General features: G+C 47.5%; 1 protein-coding gene across 2 annotated transcripts in view; it reads left to right on the top strand.

The window, feature by feature from the left end:
• LOC147736541 (aldehyde dehydrogenase family 3 member B1-like) overlaps positions 1-12,074 on the top strand; it is a 404,208-nt gene extending 392,134 nt beyond the window's left edge. For both annotated transcript variants that reach the window (XM_086953283.1, XM_086953284.1), the window contains 3 exons: positions 1,033-1,199; positions 2,970-3,069; positions 10,240-12,074. In XM_086953283.1, coding sequence (XP_086809409.1) covers positions 1,033-1,199; positions 2,970-3,069; positions 10,240-10,433 — 461 coding nt within the window. In that variant the 3' untranslated portion in view covers positions 10,434-12,074. The remainder of the gene's footprint in view (positions 1-1,032; positions 1,200-2,969; positions 3,070-10,239) is intronic.
• Positions 12,075-12,337: the final 263 nt, after the last annotated feature.

Genomic DNA, 12,337 nt, shown 5'->3' with positions numbered 1-12,337 from the left:
TGAAACTTTTCAGACACTCACTCCCAGTCACAGATCTGGGTTGAATCCATCATCGTTCTTTAGCTCACTTCGCCACCTCAGTTCAGAACCAGCTATATGCAAATCAGTCTTGACCCTGTGCCTCATGGGAACAGTTTAAGGTTCTCTACATGATGGGTTGAGTATTACAGCGATCAAGACTGTTAGAAGCCACAATTTTGTATTTCTGCAGTGATAGATTGGAGCTAGGGACAAGCCATTAGAGAAAGTTCCCATTTGTAGAATACAACAAATTATTAAGAAGTTTGGTTCAGTTTTTGCCCCTTCCTTTTTGGAACTCTCTTTTGCCCAAAGGAAGGAACATCCTCTCTCACCATTTCTTAGAGCTGTAAGCCCCTGGGCAATTGAGTGCCTTATAAAACAGGAACAGGGTCAAGAGGTCGCTCACTGGGGCCCTGTTTAGAGTGAGGCACCCCCTTCAGTTTCTACTGGAAAGGACGCCACAAAGATCACCAAGTATGCGCTAGGCTGGTTCTGGCTCCTCTTGTGGCTACCAAGGCATCCCATCTTCTGGGGAGGCCAATGGATGAGTGACTAGGTCTACTAAGTGTAAGCGATGACTTGTGTACGGCTTTGTGCGCGTGTACCTTTCTTTGTAATATGTGTCTGTGGCTTTGTCCATATGTCTGTGCCGGCATGTTATGTCTTTGGGCCTTACAAAAGCCTGGGAGGTCACATGTTAGGGATTTGCTACTGTTGACCTGTTTTTGAAAGGAGTAGGAACCAGCTTAAATGGGTCTCCGCGAGCCTTTGGTCTCTGCTAAGGCGTGTTGCCAGAAGAAATATGAATGTTACTAATGATGTGAGCTGCCCGTCACGGTTTTATATCTGATGATGATGATGATGATGATGGTGAAAGGGAGCAAGAGAGCGAGTGCATGTGTACAAATTGCCCAGATGCTGACAGTATGAAGAATGTTGATGCCTTCCTTCTATCATCCTAACCATAACCATATAGCTAAGTGTTTCTTCCATCCTTCCTGTCCCGTCCAGCTCCCACCGTACTGGTGGACGTGAAGGAGTCTGACCCGGTGATGCAGGAGGAGATCTTCGGCCCCATCCTGCCGATCCTGACCGTGGAGGGTGTGGACGAGGCCATCGCCTTCATCAACCGGCACGAGAGACCGCTGGCCCTCTACACCTTCTCCCCTAACAACAAGGTAATCTACTCACTCTGAATCTTTATTCAACTCCTGCTGGCCTTCAATTGACCAAGCAAGGTTTGTCTTCTTGATCCCCTCCAAGGCTGGGGGTTTAAACATGTTTAGAATATGCCAAAGAGCCTTCTTCTAAACCTGCCTGTTTGGAAGAACTTTTCACTGTGCCCTACACACTTGCATCCATTCCAGTATTAGCATCAAAAGACAGCCACTCTCAGGGCTGAAGTCACAGCTACAGATACTCTATGGCCAATTGGCACTATTGGAGAGAGTCCCCGCCTCATTCAGTTTAGTCTCTGCTGATCAAGAGGCAGTAGATTTTTCCAGCCTCATCCAATGGTTGATGTGCTGAGCCTACAATCTAAAATCTTCTAAACCAAGGTTATTGAATTTTGTCCACGCCTTTTCACGCTCATCATCACAGAGCTCAGCAATATCGAACTCGAAAGTGTTGAGAACTTGAGGCTGAAATCTCTAGAGATAACTATGTTTTGAACAAAGCTAAGCAGGGCCTTAGATCATTGTCCAGTTAAAGACCAATCTCTGCTCTCCTTGGTTTAACCAAGATTCTGAAGATGAAAGCATAAGCCCAGCTCTCCCCACTTGGAACAGAGCATGCGTTCATCTGATTTTCAACGAGGAGGGCCCCAGGCATGGCAGTACACTAGCTGCATTGATAAGCTTTAGGGAACCGGTCTCCACTGTAGACGAGAACCAGGACTGTGGACTGATCCTCCTAGCTAAACCTCTCAGTGGTGTTCAACAGAATAAACCCAAAAAGATCAGGAAAGTAGATATCTCCTATTTATGGCTTCAAAGGCACACTTCATCAATGGTACAGTTCATGCCGCTTGATAGAAGCCGCCAGGTAAAGCCGGTCTTCCTTTCACCTACCTTCTCCAACAAGTCTTGTCAGTGCCAACATGTCACTGGCTACTATGTGCCTCCTGACAACATCCAGAATACCCAATCAAGTTCAATCAAGTTGTGGAGCATCAGAAAGTCACCTCCTTCTAACTCATGCTCAACTCCAGATGCACCAGATCTGGATGTGTTTTAATTTTTCTAAGGAAGAGATATCTGTTCTAATCCTCTGATGGCCCCAATCTGCTTCCACTGTGCTGGCCAGCTACCGTAGGCCCTTTTCTGTCTCCTTGCTAAGAGGTTTGCAACTTAGAAATCGACCTGAATGCAAGCCTGACAATGAACATAAGGAAAACTGTCTATAATCGTGCCCCACTACTACACCTTTCATGAAGAATAGCTGTGGGTCTAAGCCCTCGTAATCCCACCCTCCATCAATATAAGACAATTGCCAAAGTTCAAAACGTAGCTGCCCATTTCATGCTTAGATTGGAGCGCACAGATCTATCTCATGCACACTAAAATCACTCCAGTGAGTCTTGATGAGGCACGTTCTATGCAGTCCAGCCCCCTCCTACTTTTCCACCCTGACTAAAACCAGCACATCTGACTGATCCTGAAGCCTTTGATAATGCTGCAAGTAACTAGATGACTAGTTGGTTTTTTTTGTTTTGTTTTTTCACTAGATGACTAGTTCCTGACTAATATACACATATCACCAGTGAATGTTGAAAAAGCAAAAGTATTGTGCTGGTGCATATCAACTGGTATCATTATCCATGGTATTGTGTCAAACTGAATAAGGAAAAAGCCAATAAAATATATGGTAGCTTAAAAAAATAGTTATTTGTGATTCTTTATCTCCTGCCTCACCCCTTTTAATGTTTTGTTTTTCCTGGGCGGCAGGTTGTGGAGAAAGTGTTGGAGCGGACAAGCAGCGGGGGATTCTGTGGCAACGATGGACTGATGCACATGACGCTGCCCTCACTACCCTTTGGAGGAAATGGTACGGCAACTGCCTGTGTGTGCTTTGTTGATGAAAGTGCATGTGAGCAGTGGTGAACTCAGATCACTTGATGCTGAACTGTGTGTGTTTGCGCTAGGTAGCGTGCTAACATTAAAAAAGTGTAATTTACTATTCCAACTCCAGTCCACTTATCAGTAGGGAAGGTGTTGGGAATAGTAAACTACACTATTTTTAATGTTAGCACGCCATCTAGCGCAATTCGATGTAAAGACTTGCGTTGTAATGGCATATCGTGGTAACATCGCGGTCGTTGTAACGACTGCGAAGTAACAGCATCGCGGTGTATTTTCCGAGTTGTTAATGATGTTTCCCACAGAAATATCTGCAATTACAGCTGTCTCTGCATGCAATGTATTTTCTTCTCTTTGAGGTAGTTTTTAAATCCTACTTATGTTTTCTCATTAGCACTAGATGCTTGAAAAGTAGTGTTTCCTAATAAATATCACAAAATACCAATGGCCACATTCCCCACACTCCTTTGCAGGCCCACACGCCCCTCTACAAAGGAGCCTTTAAATAATAAACTATTTTTTACCACTCTGCTGTCATTTGCCCCTCTATTTGTTAGAAACTCCTCCTGCCAATCGTTGTTAAGAGCCCAACATATGAATGCCTTTACAAATGCCGTCACAGAGTTTGTCACCCTCACGCCTACAGTGATGGCCTCACCCCTGGCACTGCTCCACTAGACCTAAGAGGTCACAGGCTCTAAAGCAGCACAGTGTCACATTGCTGTATAGACAGTACTTTGGAAAGGTGTAATCTGCTGTCAGACCTGGGGTGTACCAGGGGATCAGTGTTAGATGGGGAAAGACAGTGGCCACCTGTGGAGTTACTGGCAAAAGTGGGTGTTATATCACATTTGATCAGATCGCCCTGTAGGAACTTAGGAGGATCAAAACCATGTACTAATGTGTGAGTGATGCAAAGTGTCATGAAACAGAGGCCTCAAACTGCTCTCAGATTTAGGACATGTGGTGCCAGAGTGAAAATAGCTGCCATTCCACCACTCTGCAGCTGTATGCTGGACTTGCTCACTGAACAACTGCACACAAGCTGCACCACACTTATGAGCCCTAAGTAGATCAAAACCAGTCTGGGGTTTACTCGTGCTCTCACCTGTAGGGCACCAGGTCTGGGGTTTACTCACGCTCTCACCTGTAGGGGACCAGGTCTGGGGTTTACTCACACTCTCACCTGTAGGGGACCAGGTCTGGGGTTTACTCATGCTCTCACCTGTAGGGGACCAGGTCTGGGGTTTACTCACACTCTCACCTGTAGGGGACCAGGTCTGGGGTTTACTCACGGTCTCACCTGTAGGGGACCAGGTCTGGGGTTTACTCACGCTCTCACCTGTAGGGGACCAGGTCTGGGGTTTACTCACCCTCTCACTTGTGGGGGACCAGGTCTGGGGTTTACTCACGCTCTCACCTGTAGGGGACCAGGTCTGGGGTTTACTCACGCTCTCACCTGTAGGGGACCAGGTCTGGGGTTTACTCATGCTCTCACCTGTAGGGGACCAGGTCTGGGGTTTACTCACGCTCTCACCTGTAGGGGACCAGGTCTGGGGTTTACTCACGCTCTCACCTGTAGGGGACGGGGTCTGGGGTTTTCTCACACTCTCACCTGTAGGGGACCAGGTCTGGGGTTTACTCACGCTCTCACCTGTAGGGGACCAGGTCTGGGGTTTACTCACGCTCTCACCTGTAGGGTACCAGGTCTGGGGTTTACTCACGCTCTCACCTGTAGGGGACCAGGTCTGGGGTTTACTCACGCTCTCACCTGTAGGGGACCAGGTCTGGGGTTTACTCACACTCTCACCTGTAGGGGACCAGGTCTGGGGTTTACTCACGCTCTCACCTGTAGGGGACCAGGTCTGGGGTTTACTCACGCTCTCACCTGTAGGGGACCAGGTCTTGGGTTTACTCATACTCTCACCTGTAGGGGACCAGGTCTGGGGTTTGGGGAACGTCGTTTACGACGCAACTTTTAGCACGCAGTGCTATTACAACACGGTTTTTAAATCGCATTCTATTACAACGCATGACTCTGGGGGGCGCTCAAGGATAGGGAATACTTTTAATTTACTTTCCAACACCTTCCCTAGTGTCAGCGGGGACTGGTGTTGGAATAGTAAATTAAAATATTCACTATCCAACACCCCTTTCTGTTATGCGTTGTAAAAGAATGCGGTATAAAAACCGCGTTGTTACAGCATGCGTGCTAAAAGCATGCGTTGTAACAACATACATCCCTGGGGTTTACTCACACTCTCACCTGTAGGGGACCAGGTCTGGGGTTTACTCGCGCTCTCACCTGTAGGGGACCAGGTCTGGGGTTTACTCGCGCTCTCTCTTTTAGGGGACCAGGTCTGGCAGTTCGGTCTGGGCTGTTTCTATTGGAGCTGGACAAGGCTGATTTGCATATGGTTGGTTACTGCAGTGGCATGGTGGGACCCGAGCAATCGCCAGTGTTTGAGATTTTTTCAAGCATTCCACCCATTACTTGTTTTTCTAGGTATCATGCACATTCATTGGCCTGTCCAGAACAGACAGTCCAGAAAATTATGGCCTTTCAACATACTGACTTAAAGGTTGTAGTTAAACAAGCATTCTGAAGAGGATCTAATTTACTACTCCTATACTCCAGGTTGCCATAGTACCAAGGAGCATTGTTTATCAATAACAGTGAATCCTGCAAACACCGATGAGAAAACTGTGCGTCCACCAGGATGAATAGGGCCCAAATAATGTTCCTCTGTATATGGAACAATACTGACGCCCCAGTACTGACCTTCATGAAGGCTCTCACGATGCACATCTGTTATCTTCTGCACCTTGCAATGAAAAAGAGTTTAGGCTCTGAAGGAGCATTTATTAAATATTCCAATATCTTCTGCTGTGCAAAGCAAGTCTGACCCTCCAAAGGAGTAATGGTTCAGCCTCCACAGTAAAGACTAGAAAATGGTTCATTTCCAGGACAGTTTCTGTAGTTTTTGGCTATGAAGCTATAGGTAGAGCAGGACATCAAAATAACCTGCACATGCAATTTCAATTTCTGATGACCCTTATGGATGCCAGCATCCCCTAGCTGACACAGAGGGCAACTGGCATGAGCAGCTGGCAGATGCCTGTCGGTTAGACACCTCACCGGACACTGGTTTGGTCTCCCCTTCTACCGGGACTATGGAATAGGGAGCCTCAGTTCCAATGGTGGTGCAGAGGGAGGTTGGGGTCCTGGACCAATTGCCCTCTATGGCAGTCAAGACTAACGTCTTGACAGAAGTGCTTCACCTCGCAGTTTGCTCCTCTGAACCTTTGCTCACTTTCAGTGACGCCCTTCTGTATGTCCTACTTAAGGCCTGGTCCGCGCCCTGCACAAGGGCTTCTGTGCACAGGACAATTGCCCACCGCCATGGTTTCGCTCCTGGGGACCTCAGTTTGTAATGTAATGTAAAGTGGATTTGTAGAGCGCTGCTTGTCACCCCTGAGTTTCCTCGCCCAGCACCCCACACATGAGAGCTTGGAGGAGTAAGCCTCCATCTCCCGAATCAACCTGCGCGCATTCCCTACCACTTCATCGGATAGGGAATCCAAAAGGCTGGACACAGTGTGCCTCAAGCGGTGCTGTTGCTCGTGCTTCTTGTCCAAGTCATTGGCTTGGCGCAGTTAAGTCGAAGAACGCTTCAACTTCTTTGGCTTCTTTTACTTGTGAGACTTAGCCTTCAATTTTGACTGGGACGAGTGTCGAGACCAACTCCGCGAACAGTTCCGGGACCTTCTGTGTGATCATGATCAAGAGCATCATGGGGTGTTGACTGACGTCAGGTGGTGAGGAGCTTCAAGGAACGTTCCCGCAGGCCATCGTGATCATGGTGTGGCGGTCCTCGCATGCTTTGGTGTCATAGTCCTGCTCCAAGATCCACAAAAAAAATAAAGGCCTCATTTATGAGGCCCCTTGCGCCTTTCTGGAATGTCAGTTTTTGTGACGTTCCGTGGTGCAGGAGCCTGCTCCATATTTACGTGGCAGCACTAAGCCAGTTTTTTTGGCGTAATGCTGCCTCGTCAATATTGCTCCCTTTAGCGCAGTTGTCTGCGTTAAAGGGGTGTGCAATGGTTGATGCTGGGGGTGTTCCCAGCAACATCCATGGCTTTTTGACACTGCACCACACTTATGAGAAATCGTAAATCTAAGGCAGTGCCAAAAACGAGACACAACAGAGAGAAATATCTTTCTCCGTTTTTATCCGTTTTTTTCTATGTGTGCTGCATTCTGCAGAACACATAGAAAGAGGAAAAAGCCTCTTCTGATTGGTTTTGTGCAGAAAGGTTTCCCTTTCTGCACAAAAATAATCATCCCCTCAACGCAGGCACCCTTGTACCATGATACAAAGGTGCCTGCGTTGGCACTCAGCAGGCCATTGTGCGCCAGCGCTGGGGAAGAGGACAGGAATGCACCGTATCTGATAGATACAGAACATTCCTGTCCTTTTCTTTTACTGTGGGGCAGCGCAGCTGCAAGGCCTGCAGCAGTGTCCTATAGTAAAACCTCATAAATAAGGCCCCAAGTGTGGGTCTGTCATAGACATCTACCTGTGACAGGCACCATAGGGTTTGAAACCTGTTGGTTAACACACCTCACACACTAAGAGAAAGACGTCTTGAAAAAATCTTTGACAAAAAGTCAAAAAAACTCAGGCAAAAAGTGACTGGGGGGAGCTCTTCCAGTTCTGCGCTGACTGGCAGGGAAAGAAAAGAACAAACGTCATTGCACTGGGGTGGCACCTACATAGGGACCGCACACGTCACTTCTAGCACAGACCATGTAGACAATGCTGACGACACTACTAACCGACGCGGACAGGTACTGCTCAAAAATGTCCGGATCCAGTGTGACGCTTGGACGTAATTCTAAGGTAAAGAATCTGTGGCTAGAAGTCTCTCTCATATTGAGGGAATTTAATTTTGAACTTCAACTCTTTCTTCACCAGACCCCTAATACTATTGTGCAGTTTCTCCTGCCCCGGGTTAAGGATTCAAAGAGATTGCATTCTGGCTGGTCTGTTATGCCTGCGGAAGGCAACAGTGGAGTAAAGACAGGTACTGATGCCCTGTCTTGTTTTGTTTGAGTTAAATGACCACTTTATAGGTGAGTGAAGGAAACCTTATCTCTCCCCACTCCGCCTCCCATGAGTTTTATTGATGGATGATATGTTCAGTTCCACCTCACTTCTCTCTGCAGGTTGCTATTGTTCCTAGGTTTATGCTTTCCCCGTCCTCCTTTACAAGCCTGACTGAAACCACTTTCTCAGCATTCTGGGCAGTGTAGTGTTTCTTTGCTCTCAGTAAGTTCGATATGAAGACATTTTTGCTTTGGGTTGCATAAGGGGATGCCCGCCTATTGGCAGGCAGCCTTTTATATACATAGCTGTGGGTCAACTACGTAGGTATCAGAATTATGCGGATACGTGAACTTAGATAGAAAGGCTGGCCGCTTTCCCTACTATGCTGGGCGATCTTACCATCTGCGGACACCACCCCAGTCACTGGACACAGACCAGTGCACAGTGGTGGATCAAAATAGTCTACGGTAGACCATGCTGAGGTGTGTAAAGGACAGAACCTTCATTCAATTGTTAGGGCTGTCAGCTGCTTTCATGGCTATTATCACAAATTATGGAAAATACATGTACTATATGATACAAGATTGGTGGAAGCCGTACAGTGTACACATCCGAAGGGTAATGGTGTAGGGGCCTTAGGCTCCCATACACTATTCGTAATCACACAGACACAAATAGTTAGTTGGTAAAACTGACCCAGGGCATGTGTGCCCAGCCCCTTTTATTGTCAGAGTCACATGTCCTGTGATGCCTGTGGTGGATGGGTGTGGGGTGTATCCAGCCCTCGGGGAGTGGCTGGTGACAGAGCAACTAGAACAGTGACCATCAAGTCACTACACAAAGGTAATTCTACTTACCAATAATCAATATTTATTGTTAGTGTTTAACATTTTTAACTCCTTCGCTGCGGCGGCTATTCCGCCGCAGCGCTAACGGTCGCTGGCGGGCGCGCGGCTCACCCGCTCTGGTGACAGAACCGTTCCGTCACGGCTCGCGGGTTAGCTGTGCTTGTGACGGAACGGTTCCGTCGCGGCCCGCCCGCTTAATTAAACCCGCCGCGCAGGCGCGAAATCAGCGCCGCGCAGGCGCGGCGGCAGGGCCGTGACGGAACAGTTCCGTCACCAGCACAGCCCACCCGAGGGGCGTGACGGAACGGATCTGTCAGCAGCGTCGAACAGGTTAAAAACCAAAAATTGTTTTAGAGCAATGTTCACAAAGGCTAATGGCAGGCACTATTATACCAGGAAGATGTATGACGTATTCACGCAGGTTTTTAAATACATGCCTTTACAATGTGGGCATTACAACAAACGCGTCTTTACCACGCGTTCCATTACAATGCAAGTCATTACAACGACTTGCTTTATGGAAGCACTGGAGTTTGGAATAGTATATTTTACTGTTCCAACTCCAGTGTGTGCAACAGTAGGGAAGGTGTTAGATTTAAAATCCATAAATGCATTCCCTAAAGCAAGTCGTTGTCACGACTTACGTTGTAATGGGAAGCGTGGTAACAATACGTTTATTGTAGTGCCTGCGTTGTAATGGCACTGCGTAGTTCTGTCTGTGTTGCAAACCCTGTTTCCCATACCACATACCAGGACCACCACTATGTGATGGCAATATACAATGTTAAGAGAGATGCCCCACGTACCAACGGGACAGGGCTCTAAGTGAACTGAAATGTGAAATAGATATTCCCTTTGACATTTAACTCGCTTGTACCTCCTTTTTCAATGAATACAACATTTATTCATACTTCATGTATACACCCTCTTACTCCCAATCCAATAGTTGTCCATAGGGACGCCATACGTAATCACGGAAATATAGATAACTTTGAGCCGTGGAGACCGACGGAATGTGGTCATTGTAAACAAGATATTGGGCACAGATTTTTGATTAAAGACACAGTGCAGCAGATTCACCAGCATCAACTAATAACGATAATATAAAATTGTTTGTCTTTATACTAGAATAACAGAGTTCAGCTAACATCTCGCTCACTTTCTATTCCTTCCCAACAGGGCACAGCGGCATGGGCATGTACCACGGCAAGTTCAGTTTCGACACCTTCTCGCACCAGCGCGGCGTCCTCCTGCGCAGCCACGGCTTGGAGAAGCTCAACGCTCTACGCTACCCACCGTACACCAAGCAACACCTGTCCCTGGTGCGGTCTACCACTGAGGTCAAACGCAAAGGGGGGTGCACCCTCCAGTGAAGTGGGAGCTGCAGCTGCACATCTGGGGACTACCTGGAGCCGCCCCGCTTATAAAGCCACCTCAAATGTCACTTTATGGAATTTATGCCAAAGGGCCACCCTCTCGGTATCTCAGAGGCCAGCCTGGAAGCAATAATGAGATTTCCAACAAAGATGGCACCTCTGGAGGGCACTGCTTGGCCTCACACTTACTTTCCCTCAGTCTCACTGGCTTTTCAGAGATACCGTCTTGTTGGTCACTTTACCTGCCACCAATCCATCTTTGGGAGTCCACCCTCACCCTTAGTGTGAAGTGCCATCCTCAACCCCAGTATCTGTTCTTAATGTGCTTCCCTTCATAAGTGTACAGCTGCAGCCTTAAGGCCTACCCCAAGTCCTTGATTCAGCTCTTTAATCCAACCATACAATAGATTACCTATAGATGGGCGAGGACCCAAGCTGGCTGCTCTTCCCTGCCCATTTCAGAGCTGTGCCCAGCATCCTGGGCACTGCACACACTCTCTCCTAATGCAGCACTGGAAAGAAAACATGTAATGCCTAGAAAAACTAAGGACAACTTTCAATGGAGCCATGCATGTGGACAAATCAAGTGTGAAATGTGAGGGGTCCTTGAGGATATTCAAATTAGGTGTCAGGTTAAAGCATCTCAAGAACCCTGAGAGCGCTTTTCACATGACCTTTGACCTCACTGACTTCTTGATGTATGGAGTTATCTCCACTGAGGTGCTGGGATTCTCCTGAAGTGGTTTCTTGTTCAGTCAGCCATTGGTATGAACATATAAACAGGGCTCCCTGTATGACACTCAGGCCTGAGCTCTTGGAAAGAATAGAGATGCATTTCATCTTTGCAGATTGCCTGGTTGCTTTCTAAATTCAAATATGAATTATATTCTGAGTTCTGGTCTCCGTTTGAGATAGCATCATGCTAAGTATACCCAAAGTGTTTATGAAAACGACTTGTTATACAGTCAGATCAATTAAGCTTGTGATATGGGCTTTTCAACACAGTATTAATTTGCCTCTGAAAAAATCAACAGCATAAAGTGATGCTCTTTGTGTGACACTGGAGAGGGGAGGATGTATTATCAATAGGATGAAATGCAGACTGGATTCAGGCAACCTGGCCTCAGATTCGGGTCCCCACCTGTTGAAAATGAGCCCGCATTGCTATCGATGCCCAGGCCGCTGGCGCAAACCGCCTCTTAGTTCCCATGTTGAATAATTACCAAATAAAGAGACGGGCGCTGGAAGCAGGAATCAAGAACAGAGTTTAATTCTCATGAGGAGAGCCTGTCATGTCAGACACGAAACAAGGTGCCATCGGGAGGTGCTCTAACAAGTGAGCTGAGTCTCTGTCTTTTATACTTTACAGAACACTTGGCATTACAGTCACAGCATTGTAAAACAAAGAAAAGACATCCTCATAATCCTCGTGTAAATCCTACCCCACATGTGTTCACAATAAGGACCCTTGACCTGCTGATAAGAGGGGAGGGCAATCACGCAGCTGTGTGTTCCGTCAACTGTTTAGAATGTGTGCGCCTGATCATAGCCCAGGGGGTGGGGTGGCCAGGATCAATAGTGGGTTCTTTGAAAAGGAGTGACTTCATACAATAAGGGTCAGTAAATGGTATCTCCTGGCTTAGGCGATGGCCTCGGACATGTGTGGTCAGTCGGACTCGGGGGAAGGGGTCATCAAAGAGGTGGTATTCATGCAGTGTGGACAATCGAGCGTGGAGGGAAGGCTTGTCAACAGAGGGGCATTCATGGAAGGAAAGGAGGTGCTGGTCAGGCGCGGCCGTGACTCCCAAGGACAGGGTTTTGCAGAAGGAGAAGGTTTATGACTTGTCCATGTGAGGGAGAAGGAGGGGGTCAGGGTGCGCGCAGGGTCAGAGTCGCACAGA

The sequence above is a fragment of the Lissotriton vulgaris genome, chromosome 1_2 (assembly GCF_964263255.1).
Source record: "Lissotriton vulgaris chromosome 1_2, aLisVul1.2, whole genome shotgun sequence".
In the NCBI taxonomy this organism is placed as follows: Eukaryota; Metazoa; Chordata; class Amphibia; order Caudata; family Salamandridae; genus Lissotriton; species Lissotriton vulgaris.
Note: the sequence above shows the minus strand (reverse complement) of the source record. Positions and strands in the feature narration are given on the sequence as shown.